At 51.3% G+C, this 23,827-nt stretch overlaps 7 protein-coding genes across 7 annotated transcripts; 3 read left to right on the top strand and 4 right to left on the bottom strand.

Moving 5' to 3' along the window:
* Positions 1–1,018: 1,018 nt before the first annotated feature.
* Positions 1,019–2,205, top strand: BDP81DRAFT_398842 (uncharacterized protein; the record flags this gene model as incomplete). The annotated part of the gene is made up of 3 exons (XM_060588509.1): positions 1,019–1,150; positions 1,214–1,580; positions 1,637–2,205. The coding sequence occupies 3 exons, from the start codon at positions 1,019–1,021 to the stop codon at positions 2,203–2,205; spliced, it is 1,068 nt and encodes a 355-aa protein (XP_060439873.1).
* Positions 2,206–3,319: 1,114 nt separating this feature from the next.
* BDP81DRAFT_453943 (uncharacterized protein) lies at positions 3,320–4,843 on the bottom strand (the record flags this gene model as incomplete). Its single annotated transcript, XM_060592884.1, has 3 exons — positions 3,320–3,344; positions 3,422–4,532; positions 4,792–4,843. 3 exons carry the CDS (start codon positions 4,841–4,843, stop codon positions 3,320–3,322), a joined length of 1,188 nt encoding a protein of 395 aa, XP_060439872.1.
* A 1,330-nt stretch (positions 4,844–6,173) lies between these two features.
* BDP81DRAFT_398840 (kinase-like domain-containing protein) lies at positions 6,174–7,339 on the top strand (the record flags this gene model as incomplete). Its single annotated transcript, XM_060588508.1, has 3 exons — positions 6,174–6,191; positions 6,311–7,165; positions 7,247–7,339. 3 exons carry the CDS (start codon positions 6,174–6,176, stop codon positions 7,337–7,339), a joined length of 966 nt encoding a protein of 321 aa, XP_060439871.1.
* Positions 7,340–7,639: 300 nt separating this feature from the next.
* On the bottom strand, positions 7,640–8,207 carry BDP81DRAFT_453941 (uncharacterized protein; the record flags this gene model as incomplete). Its single annotated transcript, XM_060592883.1, has 2 exons — positions 7,640–7,850; positions 7,957–8,207. 2 exons carry the CDS (start codon positions 8,205–8,207, stop codon positions 7,640–7,642), a joined length of 462 nt encoding a protein of 153 aa, XP_060439870.1.
* A 7,570-nt stretch (positions 8,208–15,777) lies between these two features.
* Positions 15,778–16,082, bottom strand: BDP81DRAFT_398838 (uncharacterized protein; the record flags this gene model as incomplete). The annotated part of the gene is made up of 2 exons (XM_060588507.1): positions 15,778–15,912; positions 15,969–16,082. The coding sequence occupies 2 exons, from the start codon at positions 16,080–16,082 to the stop codon at positions 15,778–15,780; spliced, it is 249 nt and encodes an 82-aa protein (XP_060439869.1).
* Positions 16,083–18,265: 2,183 nt separating this feature from the next.
* On the top strand, positions 18,266–19,458 carry BDP81DRAFT_410191 (uncharacterized protein; the record flags this gene model as incomplete). Its single annotated transcript, XM_060589107.1, has 2 exons — positions 18,266–19,330; positions 19,435–19,458. The coding sequence occupies 2 exons, from the start codon at positions 18,266–18,268 to the stop codon at positions 19,456–19,458; spliced, it is 1,089 nt and encodes a 362-aa protein (XP_060439868.1).
* Positions 19,459–21,587: 2,129 nt separating this feature from the next.
* On the bottom strand, positions 21,588–23,716 carry BDP81DRAFT_464860 (six-hairpin glycosidase; the record flags this gene model as incomplete). Its single annotated transcript, XM_060594207.1, has 2 exons — positions 21,588–23,310; positions 23,370–23,716. The coding sequence occupies 2 exons, from the start codon at positions 23,714–23,716 to the stop codon at positions 21,588–21,590; spliced, it is 2,070 nt and encodes a 689-aa protein (XP_060439867.1).
* Positions 23,717–23,827: the final 111 nt, after the last annotated feature.

Here is a 23,827-nt window from a genome sequence, read left to right as displayed (position 1 = left end):
TGGGGGATGGCTATGGAAAGACGTGCATCCTTTGAAAGCTTAACGGTGTTGCTTTTCTGCTGAACTGACGTTGAAATACGGCAGCATTTTACCTTTGTAATGCGGATAATGCAGGACTATCCTAGGGCAATATCTGCAAGATGTGCACTAGACCAGCATGCCAGCATCGCAGCACGTCCTTTCGGCTCCGTTCTACGACACGGGTACGAAAACGTCGGAGGAGTGATTCGACCACGTTGAACGACGGGAGGATGAGAGAACAAGGGGGGCTAGAGTTCCACAGAGTTCCACAGATTTCCACAGAGTTTGGCAGACAGCCCAATCCCGGCCTCGCCTAGCGAGGACCGTGAGAAGAAGGGTGGGAAAGCGCACCGTTATATGCTATGCCGCTTGTCGCAAGCTTAGGCGGTACGATATGCATAGCAGAACGTTGCTGATGCACTTTCCACGAGAGCCAACCGATTCATTGGACGTTAATGCGACCGCCCCGGCGCGGGCATGACGTTAGTTTCTTATCGAATGCCCGTTGCGGTAAGACCCTTGTCGCGGACTACAAGCCACAACCCTGAAACTCCCAGACAACTCAGCGCTGTTGGACCACCACCTTGCCTGTGCGCAGTATGCGAGAAGGGAGAAATCTGGGACTCTTCTTGCACCTCTCACGAGCCGTTGGCCGTTGCAAATATTATAATGCTGTGGATAACCCTTGGACGACCGGTTATCACACCGTTGAGGCTTTCAGGATTCATCCCAGCGTTTCATCCCAATATGCTTGCCTGTCGGGACGTTTTATGATGTACTGACAGGTTCGGCGATCGAAAAAGGTTGTCGATGCCCGTGGAGAGCATATTAGGATGAGGTAGGGCCCGAGTCAGAGCTCTGGAGGTGGGAAAGGAGGTTTAAGAAATCATAAAAGTTCTTTGACACCCTGCGACCAAGCCCAGTTTAAATGTCAAGTTAAACGCCACAACTCTACTCCTAAATACTGTAATCGAAAAGTCAACAAACGAGATTTACAATGCTCGGCATCGGAGGCCGGCTATCTGCTATCGTCCCCATTATTGCTTCGGCTGTCGCCGTTGCACTTTCTATTGTGCTGCTTGCAGCTGGGACAAACACAAGTAATGGAGGAAACAACTATTGGTTGTCGGTATGTTTCGGCTTTCCGCGAATGCTCAAAGGAATACTTTTACTAATGTTTCCGACTTTACAGCTAAATACATCAAAAATCGGTCAAGACATTGTTCAAATCAAGGCGGCCAACAGCAGCGGAAATGGAAACGGCAACGGCGGCGGCAGCCTCATCCCGGGCATCCCCGCACCCAACGATCCGACCGGCATCACGGAGGGCCTCGGCAATGCTTTGGGAGGTCTGCTTGGAAATCTGACGAATGCGCTCGGTGATGGTGTCTCGGATATCCAGGGCCAGCTGGTGGGCAACTTGACGCAGCTGTTGGGCGTCAAGGATAACTACCGCCTCTACCTGACAAAGATGTGCGAAGCGACCTACGCCGACGACAATAACCCGAACAGCAAAGTCACCATTAGCAAATGCGAGAGCTACGATAACACGGGAGCTGGTAAGTTTCTTCGAATCCTCTAAGGTGGAAGACTATGTGCTAACGCAACGTTACAGGACTGCGAAACATCACCAACTCGATCCCATCCTCCTTCGTAGTCGGCACCGCAAACGTCTCCGTCCCCCTCGTAGCCGCCATGGCCGGCACCCTAGACCAAGTAGTCGATCTCGCCAGCGGCGGCGCAAAAGCAATGACGGCCCTTCTCGCCATTGGCACAATCTCCACCGGCATCGTCCTCCTCGCCACGCTCCCCATCCTGATCGTCGGCTTCCTTCGCGTCCTCGTCCTCGTCTCGCTCGTCTTCTCCTTACTCGGCTCCTTTGTCCTCCCCGCCTTTGCGATCGTCGCGACTTCGCTCATCTACGGCGGCAAGAGCATGCTCAACAAGTCCATGTCTGCGTTTAGTATGCAAATTCAGACGGGCGGTCCGTTTGTAGCCATGTCGTGGGTTGCGGCGGTTGCGTCGATGGCTGCGGCGTCGTACTGGTTCATGGTTTGGTTTGTGAGCTTTAGACGTACTGCGTTCAGCAGGCGTAAGCGCACGGAGAACGAGATTGGAAACTGGCGTGGCATTTTCCGTGAGGTGAAGGGTGACATGCGCACCTGGGAGGGAGGCGAGAAATAATTGAGGGGGTCAGCTGTTTTGTCGCCTGAAGATGTGGCATCGGGCATGCTTTACTTTCTTTTCAGGTCACATGGTTGAACAGTACATACTGAAAAGGTGGAGGATACTTGACGTATTAGTAATTACGGACTGTTTCTAGTTTTTGTTGAATTCACACGATACCATTGCCAATATCTCTCGCTCTGCCGCACCAGTGGCCCTATTCTTGACAGATGATGCACGATCACTGCCAGTGTCAAGCATTTCCTTCAACTTACGTCTTAATAATCAATGAGCACATCTCATGCTCGTTTAAGAGGAGAGATCTATCAACGTAGCCCTTGAGCGTACATGTGTGAAGCCAAGTAAGCTCCAACACCGCTCAGCCTGAAGATGGTTTCAACGTGAAAGCCACCGCGTCCTCGGCGTCTCCCATCTTTAATGCAAACATTCCATGCCTCCCACGCTCCTCATGTAAGAACCCCAATAGTATATACATGAAATCGCTACAATGCGACTCAGTAATGACGACCTGAGTCGTTCTCAGTCTTGTTGTGATCCTTGGCCCCGACCTTATGCTTGCTCATTGCAAGCCCTCACTCAATCTCATTTTTTCTTTGAAACAGAAGACCGCGTGCTTGCTGCAGTTTCCTTCCTCGGGCGTCCCCGCCCTTTCTTGAGCGGGTTCTCTTGCAATGGGCCAGGCCCCGACTCTTGCTTGCTAGGCCGCCCTCGCCCTCGCCCTCGTCCTCGTTTAGGTTGCTGGGTGACCGTCTCCTCTGGGCCTGGTTTCGATGCCTCCTTTTTCGGGCGGCCCGCTCCTCGTTTAAGCACAGCTTTCGTCTCTGTATGGGGCGGTGGTAGTTTCGGCGCAGAGCGCCTCTTCGTTGGCCCTGAGTTCGACACAGGAAGCTGGTCAGTACGCGGGGCTTTCCGTCCTCTGGTTCTCTTGCTTGATGGCGTCTCTGTAGGCTCCGATTCGGCTGGGCGTTTTTTGCCGGCTATCCTAGCACTACGCCGAGGTGCCGGGGAGGACTGGTCATGGTCGTGGGCGATGCTCGTCTCGTTTTGCGGCTGGCGGGGAGGGCCACGTCTTGCCTTCTGTGACGTATGGCTCAAGACGCGTTCCTGCGGTTCAAGCGGTTTCTGTTCCGATGCATCTGTAGAGAGCGGTATTTTGCCGTCTGAGGTTTCAGACGTTTCCTTCCTTGAACCAAGAGCTCCAGTGGGAGCCGACCGCGCGATGGGCATAGGATCGGAATGGTGATCGTGACTGTGACCTTCCGGCATCTGTCCAGGGAATGCAGGCGTATCTTCCATGCCCTTTGATACAACCCAGTAGGTCTCCGGCTGTTCCTCCCATGGGAGTTCGTTGGTCTCCAATTCGTCGAGCTCCGAAGGTGTGAAATCGATGACCGTAGCGTCCAGCGAATCGAAGCTATCCATGTTTTGTATGGGCGTAAGATCTTCGGGTTCAGGAGAGGGAGATTCACCTCTCCATCTCCAAGAGGTGACACCTTCTTCATCGTACTCATCCCTCCAGTCTCCACGCTCTTTCCACCTTTCGATGACCTGCCCGATGCTTGAATTCTGAGGCAGCTTATGTTGGTCTTTGAAGGAGACACGACTTAGTCGTTGTTTCTCTTCGGTGAATTCAAGCTCAAACATGAACCAAGGCCTGGAGACAAAATATGACTCAGCCTGAGAAGCTGTGGCGTCTTGTGCGAGCGAAGGTTGCGGCTCAACAGGGACATGCTCGCCGCGACTCAAGTTCTTTCGTAGGATTAGCATCTGTTTAATGATGCCCTCTTCCCATTCGTGGCGATCAGACGCTGCGTTGTCTTTATCCCACTTCCATCGCCATTCGTAAAAGTTGTCGTTGGACTGTACATTGCGCCCAGCAAAACCCCAAGCGGGATTCCAGATGCCGAGTTTTTCCCAACGCTTTTTCATGTTGTGGCGCGCAACGATCCCTATCCGACGGATACCCTTGGGCTTATGAAAGACTGAGCCGAGGCAATTGTCAATGATCCTCTTCTCCTCACGCTTTGATTCCGAGAGGTAGAGTTGTCCGGGGCTCACTTGAGGCCCCAACGCGAATGCAATCCGCTTGATTTCGTCCTCGTCGAGCGGTCGCTCGATGATTGTATTGGGATCTTCTGAGAGAGAGTCGTCTTCATCGTATTCTGATGAGCTATCTGAATCATACTGCGGAGGTTCGTCGCTCTCGAAGCGCTTGAGAGAATGGGCGTGCAAGGCATCATTGGCGGCAAGTGCCTCGAGGAGGGGATTCGCGCGCTCCTGCAGAGCTCTGCCCAACGCGACTCGGTCCAAATAATGCGGCATAACTTGGAAGACGACAGGTATTTTAGAAGAAAGTGATGAATGTTGCGGGCATGGATGTGGATGCGAGCTAGACGATGGCAGGGTCCATGTCGTGAATAGTTGAGATGAATGCGCGAGAGCTCGAGCTTGGGGAAATTGGAGAATGAGGTGAGCTGAGCAGTTCAGCTTCCATTATCTAAGCAGATGTTTGGTATCCACACTTTTGTGCCTAAGGCCCACTAACCGCCGTTGGCCGTACGGGGGTACCTTACCCACACTTACCCGACGGAAATAGAGCCGGCCCATCCGCGCGCTTAGGTGGCCCCGTTTTCATCCTTGTCATCAGCCAATCCGTGCCTCCATCACCAACTTCAAAGCGAGCCGCCTGGCTCGGCCGCGGTCTCGGCCACCTGCCGCGACGTTGGTGCTACTGTTGCATGATGTTGGTTGTGAATTCTAAGAAAAGAAGCAAAAGGCTTGATGCGCAAAGCAAGTTTCCGCCATCCCAGCCGAAGGGATTGACTTTTCTGAAGTTCTGTCTACTTAAGATGGCTAAGATGAGCATACCATCCTCAACACTCTTGACATGTTTGTTAACCCATGATCTTCCTCTCTCTTCACTCCATCTCCCACAATAAATATCTTCATTTTAGCCTTTGATACTTCTATTCTCGCCAATATCTCTTTCTTCACTCTCTCCTTCATCGGCAGTCAACTCGTCACAGATCTAATAGAGTTTCTTTTGCGATCTCGTGAGTTTTATCCAGCAGCAACCCAAATTGAATTAGAAGTTTCGAAGATGGTTGACAAGTCAGAAGATCCGCCGGAATGGCTTCCCCAAATGCGAGGACCCTGTTTCATCTAGTGCCCAGAAACTCAGTTGCCAAAGATGCGCTTTCCCTGCCTGAGAATCGCCGATTTGTCTCCCTCAGTGCCTTTCAAGAGCCCGGGCTGGAGGTTGGATTCCATGTCGCGTCCACCGGTGGCTATGTAATTGCTAGGCTCGGCCGGAAGGGGGATTTAGTGCTCAATCGGAATACCAGTTCCGAGCCCATGTGCAGGGAGCACGTCGCTTTCGAATCCAAGATACAACCAAGCTCATACACCTGGCCGTCAGGTCAAAGAAGCAGGAGTCCACCGTCTCTGTTGGACTTCTTGTCGACACTCGACTTCGACCTCAGCGCGGCACACTATTGGAAAGCGACAACGCTAATAAAGCAGTTGATGGAGAGGTCGTTATGCTTTACGGGCAAAACTACAACATACAGATTTCATCGTACCGATTCGACCTGGTCTGGACAATCTCCTCTTCGCGCGATCCACCCCATGTCAACAATGAACGCCTCAAGGAACTCGTATGGGCTTGCTTCCGACAATAGATGTCTATGTTGAAGGGCCTGGGATCTCGCGACTTGCCTACTGGTTTTGAGCGATCAGAGCAAGTGTCGCACAAAATCACAAGACCACGGACAGCGAAGCAGGCACTTTATCGAGAGAACAGGGCACTTCGTCAATTTGTGGGAAGAGGCACATTCGGCACCGTGTACAGGAGTGTTGATGCAGAGATCTCTGCTCCGCTTGCTATAAAGGTCGTCCATCTGAGCAATTATCCCAAAGATAAGGAAGACGAGGCTCGAGCCCTTTTCCACCGAGAGCTCAAAACCATGCAGAGCCTCAATCATGTAAGTCTATCCTTTTTTGACTTATGTTACACGTGAAGAGAGGGAAATCTCCCGCGTAGCAACGCTCTTTTGCGTTCTCTACTTGTTGGTGGACTTTGCTAACGAAATCTCACACAAAGGTGAATATCATTGAGATTCTGGGCTACGACAAGGCTGATACTCTCGAACCCGAGATGGTAATGCCATATCGCTCTGGCTCGTTGAGCACGTTCGTCGGCCTCAAGATGCCGGATGCACAATACGAACAAGCTTGTCGGGACATTTTGGAGCAAATGCTCTGTGCTCTGGACTATCTCGTCAACTTTGGTGTAGTACACCGTGACTTGAAACCTGAGAACATCCTCTACGATCACGGTGTCTCACCAGGCCGCTACATCTTCCAGTTGGCCGATTTTGGGCTCGCTAATCACCAAAAGCTCGCGAAAACAATGTGCGGCACCGTCACGTACCAAGCACCCGAGCTGTGGCCAGAGCTTTCGGGACTTTCTGAATCGTCCTACCAACAGAGCCCCAAGATAGACGTTTGGTCACTCTACGAAGCCTTTGTCGCGATGTCGAGCAAGATGAAAGCTTTCCCGCCTCGTGGTAAGTACGGCATGTCTGAGCTCTACAAAATTTCCAAGACACTGCTCCTCGACTCCGTCAAAATCCATAAACAGCTCGCGCCCATGGCGGAGCTCGAGCCGGACCGTCGCGCTTCTGCTGCATGGATGCTCAACAGTCTGTTCGAAGGCCGGGGGATGACGACGCGCCCAGGGAAGATTGAGCCGTACTATCCTCCAGGAACAGTTCTTCCCCGTCCTGCGCGTGTTCAGACAGCACCTCGCCGCCAGTGGTCAAGTAACATGGATATCGACGAACCGCAGAACATGGCGCCGCCTGCTATAATATTCCCGCAAGGTGGTAGAGCGGACGTCGATATCCCAATCATCGTACACACCCGTGCAGTCCTTGACAGGCGGGATGCGCAATTGGTACAGCAAAAAATTCGCAAACAGGGGGGAGGAGTCGTTAAGCGTCGGTCCAAGCCTCGCCATCCTGTTACTATTCGATAGAGGTTCTGGACTTTGTTTTACTTTCCGAGTATTCCTGAAGAAGATTCGGTTCAGGTCGATGACCATGAAACACCCGGCGAAGTTGTCATTTGAGGAAAAGTCCATTACGGGGCATTCTGATCGGGATTTGGTCCACGTTTGTACATTAGGAACATCAATTCTTTGAACATCGAGATCTGCTATGCAGACTATAAGTACGAAAGGTGTCACGGAATGAAGTCAGGCGTATGTTTTGACAATTCAAGTAACGACTGTTCTGATACATAAAAACAGACATAGGGCTCTCCGTCCTGCCAAGCCCAACATACCCGTGGGCGATGATCTGTCGCCATCATAACCGTACATCAGCCAATAACACAAGCTATCCCTTTAGATAACCGAGACTTGGAAAAACTAGCAGCCAGAAACATAGTTGATGGTGGTCAAACATCCATCGCCCCAGTGCTTGGAGCCACAGACCCTGCAGCCGTTGGCCCGGATATCCTGGTAATCATACCACATCTGGTTGCCGGTACGAGCACAACCGGACTTGCCCTGGATGAAGACGCCGCATCCGTAGCCGCCAAAGATGTTGGAGCAAGCTCCCGTGTTAGGTCTTCCACTCCTGTTCGCGGTAACAATTAGTCTCTGAGTACATGACCTTGTCAAGCCAGTTGAAAGGATGTGAAGTAAAACTTTGGAAGACAGAATCGAGAACAGTCGAAACTTACCCCGGAGCGCCATAGTTGACGTCGTTATTACGGATGAGCTTATTGTTCACCGCATCGTCGCAGGACGCGACCTTGAGAGACGAGCAGAGGGAGCTTCCCTTGCAGTCATACGAGTCGCGCTTGTCGAGGACGCCTCGGGGGACCGGAGACATGTCCATGGCGAGGTCGTGATCGTGAGAGTGCTCACCGGGGATCGCCACAGCGGAGCAGCTAGCCACAAGAGCTGAAAGGAAGAAGAGGCTGAAAAGCATTTTAAAATTTGAGCGTTGTTTTACACTTGGAGTCTGGAGAAGCTTGATGATGGTAGACAGAACATAGTCTCTTTGTTGAAGTTGCTGGGGGCTTTTATAGATTTCTTTTCCACCCCCGTTCAAATGCATTAGCGGAGATATGCGAAGCTGCGCACCTCTAGGCTGGACTGACATGCCCCCGCTAGAGTGAGATTAACCAGAACGAAAAGAAACTGAATGATACATTTGACGAGAGGGAAGCTCTAGGATCCGGATGACGAACTCTTGATCCAGAACTTGCCCACCGGCTGCCGGTAAACCCTCCGAATCCTAGCCCATCAGCACTTGGATCGTTTGTAGCCACCGATGACACCTCGGTTAACACGGGCTGCAGCCTACGGGCCATTCATCGTCCAGATATGGCGCATCCCCTCTGTTAGAAGCACGGCACGGGCGAAGAACACCTTGAGAGCCTGCTTTAGGTCCCTGTCGCCATGGGCCAAAACGAAGTTGGTAAGCATTATGTACATGTAATGTGGAAACAGAACCAGGAAAAAACGAATGTGGATGCGAGGAGGCTTGCTTCTAGCTGATCGGGCGATTATGCAGAGCAAACCACGCAGGTCGGTTGCAACCGATTGGATCGGTTCGGTCTGTAAAAGCTTAGCTGGAAATCAAACTCGGTCCGTTCCCGAGGCGGATGAGGGCACGGTTGTCACTTGACATCCAAGTAGGGGCTCTGCTTGAAGTTGTCTAGTTCAAGTTTTCTCCATCAGCCTGCAGGTCCAGTCCGCTGTTGCCTGATACCCCGCTTACTTCAAAACCATGTCAATACAACGGTATACATCTTGAGAAGTGTCAACGGACTGTTGCCGCTCAAAGTGCAGAAGGCTTCGCAGCCCGAGGCTTCACTATCTTTGCGGAGGGAAAAAAACGCGCCAGTCCCTACCGATGAAGAAATAAAACTTATTTGACTCCCAAGAAAGAAAGAAGGCAGAGAACTTCTGCATGTTCCGCAGCCAGAAGTACAGTGCTTTGAGGTAGCGAGTTGGCTGCACCCTATAGCCAACGCTGTCTTAGAGAAGGGACTATATGGAACTTCTTCATTGATTCCAGTGGGCAAACAAGCGAGACTGAAGTTTAACTCAAAAGCCCAGTAAATCTGATCTTTGCGGTATTGGTCACCAAAAACCCCTCTTTTGCGAGACTAGTTGCCGTCTAAGCGGTTGACGACAGGTTGCATCTACCTTAGTCCAGGCCCACACACTCCTGATTTGCTGTGCCGTTGAGTCTAGTGGATTTCTTGGATAATTAAGGCGTGGTTGAATGAGTTCGCAAAAGTACAAGCGAGAAGTGCAGTTTTGCCTGCGAAAGGCTAGAATAATACGAGCTCGTAGCAATGTTACCTTCCTATTGTTTCTTAGCATGTCAGCAAACTCTGATGGGCTTCAGACATTCTTCGCTCATCAAGTTTCCTTAACCCCACAGGCTATGGGTAAGTATGTTGTCATCCTCATGCAATCATCGTTACTACGGTTCAGTATGTAGAGGCCATTGACGATTGGACGGGCAGACTAGGCAGTGGTCCAATGACCACTCTTCATTGAAAGAAATAGTACGCTTGTTGTCTACTTTTAGATTCTATCACAAAGCGAGGTAGCAAGTGGAAGACTTGTATGGTAGAAAGTGGCTTGATTCCTCTAAGTGGAAGACCCGTATGAGGGTCCTATCTATATACCGTACAAGACGGGTAATCGGCTTGTGGAAAGCGGTATCGTACGGCAGTAACCGGCAGCGCCACGTGTGGCGCTGCGACACACCCCCTCAGTCGCGCCCGTGTGGAACGAGGGCGCGGCTGCAATACGATATCGTCAGATTCCAAAACGATCTGTAGTGAATGCGGTAAGTACAAATGAAAAAGTAAATAGTCGTGGTTGTTGTGTTCCGTTATAATTGGCCCCTGGGTGTGCATGGCGATGCGTTCCGTACATCCTGTAGGTTGAGAAGTGCTCGGAAGTGTTCAAACTTCGCTCGTGGTAGGTTTTTCGTAAGTCCGTCTGCTGGCATGTCATTCGTTGGCATGTAGACGACTTTGAAGCTGCCCGCTGCGTGCTCTTGTCGTAACCACATATTCTGGATATCGACGTGGCGGAGTCGGGTTGAGATACGTTCCCCTTCCCCTACTACGAGACGAATCGTTTGCTGATTATCACAGTACACGTTCCAGACGTCGCCGAGATCGAGGGTGATATCCCTGAAGAGCCTCTTGAGTGCCATCGTCTCTTTCGCAGTATGTTCGAGGGCCAGAAGCTCTGCTTCTGTCGTAGACGTAGTAACAGTACTTTGGCGCGTCGCCTTCCACTGGACGACTCCGCCGAAGAGGAGGAAGATGTATCCCTGTGAAGATCGACGAGTTGAGTCGTCAGCGAACGAAGCGTCACTTGCTGCGAGGAGGACATGAGCGCCGTCTTCCATTCCGTAGCGAATCGACAAGTACGCGGTGTGGTAGAGATATCTGACCACTCGTTTGGCAGCGCGGATGTGAGTTTCGCTTGGATTGGTAAGAAATCTTGACAGCAGAGATGCCGCGAAGGCGACGTCGGGTCGGATCATTATTGACGTATACAGGATTGATCCAACAATCTCTTGGTAGAGCTTCACTTCGGCCTTGGTCGCCGTTCCCTCGTTCGGTACGAAGTCGACCATCGGAAGAGGGGTGGCCGGTGCGAAAGCGTCGTCGAGACCGAACCTTGCTGCCATTGCTTTGATATACTGGTCGTGGCAGAGGTAGATGTGCCCGGCAGCACGATCTCTTGTGATACGAATGCCGAGATACGAGTTGGCTTCGCCCATGTCCTTCATCTCGTAGGCATTCTTCAGGCCGTCTATTATTGCATTCCCGAGGTGTTCGTCTTTCTTATGGTACATCACGAGGATGTCATCCACATAGAAGACGACGAATACCTTCGAGTCCGTCGTCCTGAAGATGCACGGGTCCTCCTTGCACTGGACGAGGCCTAGGCTGCGGAGGGTTGATGAGAACTCTGTGTACCATAGTTGGGGGGCATCCCTCAGTCCGTACAGAGCGCGTGTGAGGGTGGCCACCATGCCATGGAGTTTGTGCCCATCAGGCAATTCGCAAACGACTGGTTTGCCTGATGGGTCTCGTTTCGCGTTAAGGAAAGCGTTGATCACGTCGAGCAGCCTAAGCTCGAGGTCAAACTTCGCTGCGAGAGCGATGGTAACACGAAACGTACGCGCCGCAAGAGTTGCGGCGTATGTGTCTTCAAGGGGATCCTTTGGTTGGAGATCGCCTCTCACGCAAATTCTCGCTTTGCAGCGTGAGAGGTAGTTGTCTGTATCCCACTTGTATGAGAACACCCACTTGAGAGGGAGCGGTTTAGAGTCGCCCGCGTCCTCTCTTCGTACGACCTTCCAGGTGCCCTTTCGCTTCAGCTCGGCAATTTCTTCCCGTGCTGCTGCGAGGAACAACTGTTTGATGTCTTCTGGGAGCTTATGAAGCTCTCTCCAAGAGTTGGGAGGTCGTACGGCGTGGTCTCTATGGAGTCGAACGCCTAGTGGAGGCAGAGGTAGTCGGCATTCGATCCGTCTTATGGCAGCAATCACCATGGAGTGAAGGGTGAAGTGCCCGTATGAGGCTTCGTCTCGTGCTTGCTGCTGATCAGGCAGGAACATCGAGAGAATTGAGTCCTCGTATCGCTCGCCACGAAGGAGCGTGAAGAAGGCTTGAGTTGGCGATTCACCCCCTGAGTCTACGGTGCGAGATTTCTTATTCCGCTTGGGTTGGTCGACTATTCCGTGGAATCGTTGGGGAGGTCGTTTGACTCTTTCGCTTCTTCTTGTTGGGCCGCCGTCTGAGTGCGCGCGCTGCACGTCAGACGTCGAGTCTGGAGGTGGGATCTCGGTTCCGTCGCGTGGCCGCGCGAGGTCTTGAGAGGCTGACTCTTCCAGCTCGTTCTGTCGGGAGTGACCCGTCTCGTCGTCGGAAGGAGAGCTTCCGCGGACGTAAATTACATCTTCAACCAGTTCTTCTACGTGCCCTGGCTCCGACACGTCGTACTGGCCTTTGACGTCTTCTCCATCGCGAGGTTCCACTGCCCGTTCACTTTCGTGTTCGGGTACCTCGTTCAGTGAGAGATTTTCGGTCAACTCGGCGAGAGGTTGTACGTCCTCAGGGGCCGGTGTTGACTCGGGAGTTAGGAACCCTGTTTGCCCTCGTTCCGCCTGACCATCGTTCGAGCGGACAGCGTCCTGTACCGCTTTCTCTATTGGCAGGGGATGAGGGGCTTCAGCTTGCGGCTGTGAGGGTGTCGTGTTGGAGGTCAGTTGGATCGTTCTGATTACTCCGAGCATGTCGGCGAAGGCGTCGGCTACGTGGTCCTCTTCTTGGATGACGGAGACCACGTTTTGTGCCTCGGTTTGTTGGATTGCTTCGCTGGCGTCGCTCTTTGTATAGAACTTCGTCTCGTCGAATCTGACGTTCCGTGTGATGACAACCCTTCGCAGCGCGGGCACCCAGATCCTGTAGAGGTTGTGCGCGTTCTGCACATACCCTACGAGGTATCCGATATGGGCGCGTGGTTCTACTTTGAATCTTCTTCTGTTAATTCCTCTCTCTCGTTCGCTCATGAGCGGGTACGCTCTACAGCCGTATGCGTAGGTCCAGCCCCAGTGTGGTCGCAGATCTCTTGTGAGCGCCGCTGCGTACGCTGGCGCCCACCACCGGAAGTACTGTCGGAACCAGAGTTCCTCTGTCTGAATTGGAGATATCCAATCGTTCCGTTGGATTGGACTCGCATTGTATGTGTATATAGCTGCGAATCCGACTTCTGGCCACAGCTCGTATGGTAGACCAGACGAGTCTAGCATCTTGACGATCTTTGTGATGATCTCAAGGCCGGTTCGTTCGCCACTGCCGACAGGTTCCTTCGTGTTGGGTGGAGGTAGCTCGAGCTCAATCCCTTGGTCTGCTGCCCAACGTTCGTACTCTGTACTTCCCTTGATCCCAATAACCGCAGTTTCGTTGTCTGACCGAATCTTACAGATCTGGAGGCCTCGCTGTGTGCTGACCCATGCCTCAAAGCGTCTTAGGATGGTAAACACCTCGTCGTGGGTCTTCTTCGCGAGTGGGCTGCCGAAGATACGTCCGGAGTACTCGTCTCGGATGAGGAGGAGCCATTCAGAGCCGTCAAAGCCTCTGGTGAAGTCAAATAGGTCCCATGAGATGCGGTAGTACGGTCTCACTGAGCGTCGTTCTGACGTACGACGCGATATAACCTGGCTGGCGTGTGCTCTCGCGCAGTGCTCGCATTCAATACGAGTAGGACCACGGATTCTCACCCCCCGAGTGTTGGTGGCGAGGTGAGAAAGCGCTTTAGGGCCTTAATGTCCGGTACGAAGGTGCCAAAGCCATCCGTCGTCTACGCGGTCCGGTGGAGGCTGACGGGAGGTACGGAACGAGGTTGAGAACACGTCGATTCGCGTTATTCCCGCGAGGCTGATCGGTGGTCTGTCACGTATCGTAGGAGACTGTAGGCAGGGGGAGATCGGCTTGTATTCCAAGACTAGGTTTCCTTCACGCTGGAGTTTGAGAATCGTGTTGTTTTGCTTCTCCATCGGTCCCCAGCGCAGCGAGCAGTCGAATCCCGTATACCAGAGACCGCTCTTTTGTCTAATCAGTCCTTCCGACGCGATGTTAACGTGGAATCCAGGCACATACGCGACGTCCTTTAGCACGAGGTCAATGCCGTTTAGTACGCCTTTCATCACGCGCGTGCCGTATCCCTCGATGGGGTACGCCGTCGTTCCGGACTCAACAAAGTGCGTGTCTCCTGGAGGCTTGAGAGAGCCTGGTTCGAGCAGGGATTTGTCGTTCACAAGATGGGTTCCTCCGCAATTATCCAGTACAGTAGATTCGCGCAGTGGGTGAGCGGGTTGAATCGGAGTCGAGAATACGCCAAGAGACGAACCTCGCACGACTGGGGTTGAGGCTACCAGGGATGAAGAGAAGTCGTTCCGTAAGATCGTCACTGCCACAAACTTTGTTGGCAAGCTTTCGGTGATAGACGACTCGCTCCCCTGTCCCTTGGTCCACCCCTTCGCTTTGATTGTCTTACGAAGATCGTCCCATTGCCCCTTTTCGACCCGCTTTCTGATAGCTGCTCGAGTTTCGTCGCTCAGAGTTCCTCGGAATGCCGCTGACTTGCCGCGGTAGGCGTACTCGACGAATCCGCACTCGGCCGGGGTCCATGGGTGTACGTTACGCTCGCAGGGGCACTTCTGGTTGGGTCTCTTGTTTGATCGCTCTGTCTGATTGCCAAGCGTTACATATGCCCCTGTCGCTTTACGGAGCTTCGGCGGGTCTGTCCGTAGGAGGTCTCCGAGAAGGTCCGCGTACTGCTTCAGGGTCAAACGTACTCCCGTTTGAAGGCGCTCCTGTTTATGGATGTCTTTGAGCTCGTTGGTTGCCCAGGATGTGGCGATTCGCTGCTGGATGGCTCGCAAGAACGTTTTGACCGCGAGAGATCCCTCAACCTCTGGTATGGAATGGGCCTGTCCGTTCAGAAAGGCGCCGTACCACTCGTTTAGCCAGGTCATTGGGTCTGCGGTCGACGCTGCGAGATTCATCGCCTTGAGGTATCGTTCGCGAGCGAGATCCATGGATACGTCTTTCGACGGAGCGAACCTGTCCTTGAGGGCCTGTATCGTCTGGCGTAGCTCAAGTTTCTTGTCTCCATTCCTGTCGGCGAGCTCAGCTCGGATGGGCTGGAGGATATCCGACGCGACGGTAGCCTCAACCCATGCTGACAGTAGGTTCAGATCGTTCTTTTGCTGCTTGAGATCTCCGTTTTCGATCGCTTGGCTCTGAATGAGGAGGACGTATTCGTTCACGATGTTGATATGACTCGTCTGGTGTGGAGGTGATCTAGCAGGTTCTGTATGGCCTGTCTTGTCTGCGAGTTGATCGTAGTCTGCTTTCGCCTTAAGGAATTCGGCTTCGGCTAGTACGTTGCGTTCCTGGACATAGCGGTCGATTGACGGAAGTAATCGTACTAAATTGATGCTGTCGGTGCCGTCGGGGTCGATATATTTCCAGACGGCTCGTTCGCGAGCCGAAATGCGAAGGGAATTCCACCACGGAAGCCAGTCCTCATTGATAGTCATAGGACTGTTGAGCTTCCTGGTGGTAGGGAGCGAGACTGTAGTCATTGTTGCGTGTACGATGGTTTCGTTTTGTACGAGAAGGGGTATGTGAGAGAGAGAGTAGGCACTTGCAGCCTGCTTCACAATAGTAGGGGTTTCTGTTGCTTGTGGTCAAGTCAGAGCTGGGCTCATAACTATCACAAAGCGAGGTAGCAAGTGGAAGACTTGTATGGTAGAAAGTGGCTTGATTCCTCTAAGTGAAAGACCCGTATGAGGGTCCTATCTATATACCGTACAAGACGGGTAATCGGCTTGTGGAAAGCGGTATCGTACGGCAGTAACCGGCAGCGCCACGTGTGGCGCTGCGACAGATTCTGAAGAACATTGTCATCTAATCATCCCATCCACGTGATTCACCGAGCCGAGCTCATGCAGCACAGAAAACCCTTCCGGCCGTGTTGGTACCCGTCGGCTTGCAGTCACTGTTGCCTTGAGGATTCTTGGACAGAACGGTGACGTCGCGAACGTTAATGTACACCGGAGGCTCGAAAAACTCGTTGCACTATATAGGAATTTTAGTAGGCTGTTTGGACCCAAAAGCAGTTAGGCCGCGCTTACGCAGTATGTGTGAAGGCCGTTTGCCTCGCAGCCTCCGTCGCCAGCGGTTCCGCCGTTGCAGTTCAAGAGGAATGCATTCGCCGTCGCGGTAAAGAGAAGAGTAGTGAGTCTCATGGTGGCTAAGATAAGAAAGAGGCAAGGTTGGCCAATGATATTCTGTCGATGAGTAAAAGTACACAGGCAGAAGGAAATTTCTTAAGACTTCAACATAAGAGCGTGGTGGCATTTTGTACTTTTCCGACTGACAGCTGCGTGAATACACCTCACTGCATCAAAGTCGTTCTCGAATTCTCGGCAGATTTTCCATGACTTTAGGACAGGTCAGAAACCTTGCTCAATTGAATACACTCAATGAAGGATCATATGGAGACTATACGAAAGCATATTAGATTAGGTTACCGCAAACGGCTTTCAAACTTCCTTGGCTGATATAAAAGACAGAATAACCCAGACCAAGTGACCTCAGGGATGTCGCGCACACACCATTTACTCTATGAGTTGGCACGCTCGACATAGGCCTGAATATACGAGGGACGACGCGCATTTTCCCATGCAGAGGCACGACTGGAAGGGAAGATGATTGGTTTAGTGAAGCACAGGCAATGCACGGCGCACGCAACAGGGCTAAGTGATGGGATTAATACAGTAAGACTAGTTACTGCGACAAAATTTCTGATGGGCGTGCGGTTGCTAAGCGATATTGTACCCGGGAATTTGCCTCAGTGGAAGAACGCTACCATACGAGGGTGATAGCTAAGGTATTTGTTGGTTCACGGGGTCGTATACGACAAATAGTGGTAGCAATTATCACTCGTCTGTTGGTGATCCTATTGCTTGTTCTTCTTGTTGTTGTTCTATCTTACATTGTAGGCAGGAGTCGGTCGAAGTAGGTAGTGACGGCCTGGGTGGTTGCCCCACCTTTATCCGGCCGTGATGACTAAGCCAGTTGTCCCACTTCGCCCAGGGCAGGTGCCAGCCAGCCCATGGTACCTTCCCATTGCTCCTTATCAGCCTTTGCTGTTCCAACAGTATTACTAGAGAAGAGCCAGGGCAAGGGAGTTTAAACCTTTAGTAGTTCATGTGTACTATCCACTTACTCGCTCGGCTCCGCGGAATGCGCCGCGCAACGCGAAAGCGAGCTTCTCTTGGCACCACCAGGAGCGAGCTTCGATCCGCTTCTTCGAACTAGACTGCGGAGTCGTCGAGGCTGTAAGGGTCTTTCGCTAATCGGATAAGAAGATGTCGTGCAGTCCTGCCTTTCCAGCCTCCAACGTTATCCGGTTACATGTACTAAGCTAGAGGTTGCTGTCATTCACCGTCCACGTGAGTTCATTCTTCATTAAGGGTAAGTTGCTTTTGGGATGAGGATCATTTTGTGGACAGGGTAGAGTAACCCTTCAAGAATAGGCTTTCTAAAGAGATCAGTGGGAACATGAACAATGATACTATACAACAATACACAACGTTGAACGCAACGATTGGGTTGCCATTTCACCTTTCCACTTCTGCTTCAACTCTAGTCATATTCCATATCAGCCGTTGATATATTAAGTCTTCCTAAAGATGCTGTTTCAAATATTGTATCATGGGAGAGTGTTTTTGTATTTACATGTGGTGTTGGACTTGAACTTGTGACGTGAGCATATGAACAATTGCCACCAACTCAAAGTTAGGTAATGTGAGCTGTTCCTTAGAAATATTCTTGCGCGCCCATCAATCCCTCCCAGTGAAATTAGACCTGACAATCACTTTCAATGTCCTGCTATAGATTGTTACCAACTGAAGTAGTCTTCGTATTTTGCTTTACCAGTGGCCGTGCACCGAGAGTAGATAAGACATTAATGTCTCGTCGAGGCTTACGAGTGAGTAGGATTACCAGATGTCGATTTTCAACTAACTGGTACCTATGCTTGGAACAGGGCGAACTGCGTCGAAGGATGGACTTTATACCTGATTGGTAAAGTTGGGCGATCCGCCATTGGTCAGCGAGTTTCATTGTCGTCGATCTCCCGCCACAGCCGATACTTGTCGTCTTCTGACTACCACTATTGGCTACTGTTTAAATTCGGATTAGGCAACACGAAGTAGACTTGATTCTGCCTTGAAGATCACCACGTTCCTATTGTCGGGCGGTGGGCTGACTGGCGCAGCATTGATAGAGGTTGCTGACCCCCGATGCCAAGATTGGAGCAGAGCGCAAGATTCTTTGCTTAAAACCCTCAAGTCTCCTTCTTTTCACATCAGGTCAAACCTTTTAAATAACTACACTTGAAAGATTGAACAAATTTTGATTCAGAATGTTTGACGGCACGAAAGGGTGTTCTTCCATCGACTACGCGGGCTCACTCGTGACGGTCTGTGGAACCGACAGTTATCAATCCATCTGCGTCGACGACAACAACGGAAACGTCAAATGCGACATGACTATGGGAAGCACATTCTCCATCGATGGTGATCTTCCTCACTTTTTCTTATCCTATGGCACCATTGCGTGGCTCAGCAACGTCATCGGATTCTACACTTGGTTCTGCATCATGTCCGGCAATGCCCCCATCAATCCAAAACGGAAGCTCAAGCACAAGACACTTGTCTGTCTTGGGGGATTCGCGTATGCCATTTTCTTGGTGGCTGTTGTGGCTATCAAAGTCCCTAAGATGAAAAACCGAAACCTCAGGCTCATTGCGATCGGACACGTCGTTGCTACTGTCATCATACAGGGGGCCGTTCTTTGTATGATGAAGAGCAACGCCATGGACGATAGGGAGAAGAACGCGAAGAAGGGCGAAGGTCAGATTGTTGAAGGGAATCCCGGCACAACTATAGCAACCGATGCTCAGTACAATGCTTCTCCTCGTCCCTCCACGGAGTCCGTACGGTCGACCACCTCAACGAGTACAGCTGTATCAACGTCAGAAAAGACCGGGTTCTTGGAACGTTTCACCAGCAAAATCCCTGGAGCGCAGAAAACCGAAGAAGTTTCCGCAACTGAAAGTACCGGCGCAGAAACTCCAAAAAAGGAGGAAACTGTGGCACAGGGACTTGCCAGTATGTTCATGGGTCTGGCAGTCTTGTCCCCCGGCCACCAGATAATGTTATGGGGCGCCATACGCCTTGCGAAGTGCATCTTTGTAGACCGAGGGAACAACGACACAAGACAACAGCGCGAAACGAGAGACAGCCTCATTCTCTTCGGTATTGTCTATGGGCTGATCCTCGTCATCAACATCGCCGGCATCCTCAACTATTTCTCCCACGATGCTGCGAAGTCTCGAGACGAAGAGAGCGTCAACAGCGAGGAAAGAGAAAAGAGGCGCGCCGCAGAAGCAAAAAAAGTGAGGGAAACAGCATTCTTTGCTGTTGGGGTACTGGCTGGGCTTGTTACTGACTGGAGTCGATATTTTGTGCTTGCTGCGGCAGCGAAGGATACCCACGGGCTTACGCATCTTGGAGATGTCTCTAATCTCAGCCTGGTGACTTTGATTCTGTCTAAGTTGTTCGTACTGGCCTGTTAGTAGTGTCACTTTAATTAACTTGGGATAAAGAAACTGCGAGAACACGAGACAGCAAGGGTGAAAGATTGAGCCGGTATTGATACAGAGGCTAGATGGCTACATGTCTAATGAATTATCCTACCTCAAGCGGCGTAATCAGAGGGAGTAGGTGAATTTTGGCAGGTATCATGTTTCTAATTTTACCATGTCGATGAAAAATGTCTCGGAAGGCTCGAATAATGATATAGCTTCAATCGGATATAGCCTCAGATTATAGCTTCCACTACCTTAGCCAAGGCTGGCTGGGCATATTTACAACAACGAGAGGACGGGCGGTGCAGGGCGAAAGATTCCACTTTTTTGCGGCGATGACTTCTTGGCTGCGTGGCTGCCTGTTCATTGGATTGACCATAGGCTGATCATCGCTAAGTATGGGTATTAGATGACTAGATAGTCAGCCTCGGCCATTTTGCTAGGCTGTAAGGTGAATCAGCATGTCACACCTTGAAAGAGACGAAATAGCTCTGGCATTCTTACATGTACTTCTGGCGCTTGCATCTCAGATGACTCGCAACGAACATTTTCTTGGACACTGCTTAACTTCTATTCGATTGTTTGATGCCGCTCATCCAACAACAATGCTGGGGTTCAATGAAAAGTCCTTTTCAATCAAATCTCAGCATGACGACTTCAACAACAGCTGACTCAACTCGCGAGATTTCAGACTTAGTTAAGTTTGAGAGAAGCTTACGACATTGTTATCTATCTTACGGTTAACTACATCGCCTTCGTCAATACAGCAATTAGCTTGTACATATGCTGCATGCTCCTCCTTGGAAGACCCCCTCTCAATCCCACTGGAAAGCTACGATGGAAGAAAGTTATCTGCGCTTACTTTGCCATCACCTGGGTAGCGAGTCCAATCCTAATGGTCTTCATAACACTGCCTCTCACGGAGTCAAGGGCCATGCGAGGTCTAATGACGGGAAGCACAATGACCGTTGCAACCAATCATTTGATAGTGCTGGGAGGACTCTTAAACGTCTTATTTTCCAAGAAGAAGAAAGATGAAGAATCTGAGAAAGGAGAGGACGAGGAAGTCGCGAGGGCCAACGAAACCGAACTCGGCCTTGAGACTGTTTACCGATTATCAACTGATTCAAAATCTTCAAAATCCATCGATTCAACAACCGAAGCGGACTCCGGCATCGAAAGAAATACGGAAAAAGCAAGCCTTCTCTCAGGTTTCGCTAGAAACACATCTGCTGCACAAGTCCAACCAACGACGGAATCCGATGAGAAAGGAACAAGCGCACCACTAGAGAAGAAATCAGCAGCTGATTCCCTGGACCCCCTACCAGATCGGAACGTTCAGGTTTCGTTGTTGGTTTCCATGCTTAATCTACTGCCTGGGTATGGCTTGATGTTCCTTCCCATCTACAAACTTCTATCCGTCATCTTAGAACACGAACCAGTCGGTGCTGAGCTTCAGCGCCAGACCAAGGATATCCTTATCTTTGATAGTGTCTGGGTGATGATTTTCATTGGTGTATGCATCATCATCATTAAAAAAACACGTTCTCTATGTAAACATGACGACAAAGGGTCTGTCCTTATGGGAGGAGACGAGAAGAAGAAAAGGGAGGCACTGTTAAGACTCGGATGGAAGCTGGCGATCGTAGTGTTCTACCTGTTGGTAGTAATGCCAACTGTCTGGATGCAATATCTTGTCATTGCGACAATAGCAAAAGACCCGACTGGCATATTACACTTGCTGCAACTCGAGAATCTCAGTTTGGCATACGATCTTGTACCAAAACTTCTTATATTTGCATCTTGAGCTTGACTTATCGACCTGTAGTTGAAATTATAGCTGCAGTAGATACAAAAAACATTGAACCGTATTCCTGAAATCTTCCAACGGCCAGCTCGTTCTCACAGGTCAAGATTCAAAGGCAATCTCACCCAGCTGTTAACAATACGTAACCAGGTTGTTCCTTATTGCCTGTTCTGAGGCACCTTACTTGTTTTTAAAGTTTTGCGAGCAAAGTGCCTAAGAAGACTAACTTCATCGTCTAAACATACTCTGTGACCTGTCGTAAAATCTCTTCAGTGGTTTTGTACCTACTCACTCCTCATCAAAGGCGTCATCTTCTTCAATCTGCAAGAGGTGAGATAACGCCCAATCCTGATCATTTGCATACGGATCTTTGTAGTTCCCAGCGCGGCCGTTGACGGAGGTCGGGTAAATGTAGGCACACGGAGCGCGCCCGTTTGCCTCGAACAAAGCAAGATTGTTTCTTATGATACTGTTAGCAGTCTTCAAGGCAGCCGCCCCTTGACCTTGGGTATCGTTCTTTAGACCTTTGCGGTAGTGATGCAGCGCGATGCCGTTGAGCGTGCTCCAGTAGTGAGGAAATGTATCTCCCCACATCCGGTCCTTAACGAACCAGTAACCGTCCCAGTGGCGGATCGCGACGTCGTGAAGGCGGTAGTCGGGCTGTTTGCCCTCAAAATGAAGGAGGATTTTGAGGTGTAGTTTGCCAGCGTCCAGCCACTTGTCATTGCCTGTGTAGCGCCAGAGCTCAAGGAGTATCGCAGCAGCGGGGGCGACAACGGATTGTTCAAAGTTGACTTCGAACGACGGATAGTCTAGCCCGCGTGCCGCGATGTTTTGTCCGTGGGCGAGGAAAAGCTCTTGAGCCCTCTCTAGCCATTGTTCGTTTCCGTGCTTCTCGAGCGCGCGCAGAGTTTCGAGAATAAGGAGGCCGATGGCGTACAACTCGTCGCCGCCTTCGGCGTAGAAGTTTTCCAGGGTGAGCATGAAAGGCTCCAGAGGCGTCTTCTTCGCAACTGTTCCGGTCAAGTTGAGGTCCAGAGCAGCAACTGTGATGTGAAATTGGAGAACCCAGGGCCAGTTGTACAGGCGCTTCTTGCTGCCTTCTATCCCCATCGGCCTATCACGGACGAACCCGTTCTCCTCCTGCAGCTTGGTCGAGACATAAGCGTAATACTTCTCCAGCGACTCTCGAACCTCGACATTCTCGGGGTTCTTCTTCAGCCAGCGTGCCATGAGGATGCCCATACCCACGCGTTCGCGGCCGGGGTTTCGGTCTGTAGATGTGTCCCATGTCGCGAGGACGTTGGCTTGGTTGTCGAAGACGCGATAGGCTCCCTCTGCGGGCGTGTCGGGCGTATTGTCTTGCTGGTTCTCGATAATGAATTTGGTGCGGCTGTAGATCAGGTCGTCATATTCCGGGACCGTGTTGAGGAAGATTGTGGAATTGTAGCCATTGTCCCTGGTGACCACAAGATTCGTCCGGCCCGGACGCCCGGCTGTAAAATTGTAGTGACACTTGCTGTCGTCGCATTGCGCTGCTTGGCCGCTAACCCTCGTGTTGGTATTGACAGAAGCACCGGTGAGAGAGATAGAACCCGTCTCTCTGGTGATAGAAATATAGTCATCTGTCTCGACCCTCACGAACTGCTCGGAGCGAGCGGCGCTCTGCTCGAAGAAGTCGTCCCAGTCGCTATGCCAGAACCACGTCCACGCGATCGTGCTCGACGCGCCCGGCTCCAGCGTAGGAATAGAAGGATGAATTAGGAAGACGCCACGCGTGTTAGACAGTGAGACGGGGTCGCGTGCCTCGATACTGTAGCCCACCAATGCGCCCTCTGTCAGGACAAACCCGAGATTTCGATACTTGCCGCCCATTTGACTCAGCTTAACCCAGGAAGAAGCTCCCCCAAACGCCCAAACATGCGCATGCGAGCGAGGCTTGACGCAATCACTTGTGTTTGTATAATGGTCATTGAAAGGGGCATAGATGGCCAAAGATGTTGTTCCTCGGCTGTCCAGTTTCAGCGTCGAGGCGCCTTTGTTCGTGAAGTATATGATTCAGTGAAGGACCGATTCTCATCTGTGATGCTCCGGCCGACTAGGAGCTCAAGCGCCCCAGCATTATACACTGCTTCTACAGTGTTGTCACGCTTCGTGACCTGGGGGAAGTTCCAAAAGTTGCGATGGAGATAATCTTGGCCCAGATCGGCGTACCCTAGACTCCAGCGGCTGCCGGTCGGGAGCCAGGGTGCGTTGGAGCCGGTACTCACCCAGTTCATGAAATCGTCGAAGCGGGGGTCGGTGATTCTGTCGATGGCGCCGGTCTTATCGTTGATGCTTATACCGAAGTCTTGGCTGCTCAGGTCGACGGCCGCGACGAGGCCACTAAGAGAAGCGAGGATGGCAACCTTCATCATGCTGGTAGGCTGTATACTGATGAAGCTTCGTGATAGCCAGTAGAAGTCACCTTCATGGGGTCTTCAAGTCTCATTGCTTAGGTATTTGTATGTCTTTCTCCTGAAAGGCCT

Source organism: Colletotrichum phormii (assembly GCF_030913505.1).
Source record: "Colletotrichum phormii strain CBS 102054 chromosome Unknown BDP81scaffold_26, whole genome shotgun sequence".
Lineage (NCBI taxonomy): Eukaryota > Fungi > Ascomycota > Sordariomycetes > Glomerellales > Glomerellaceae > Colletotrichum > Colletotrichum phormii.
The sequence above is the reverse complement of the archived record's forward strand: the minus strand, read 5'-3'. Positions and strand labels throughout refer to the sequence as shown.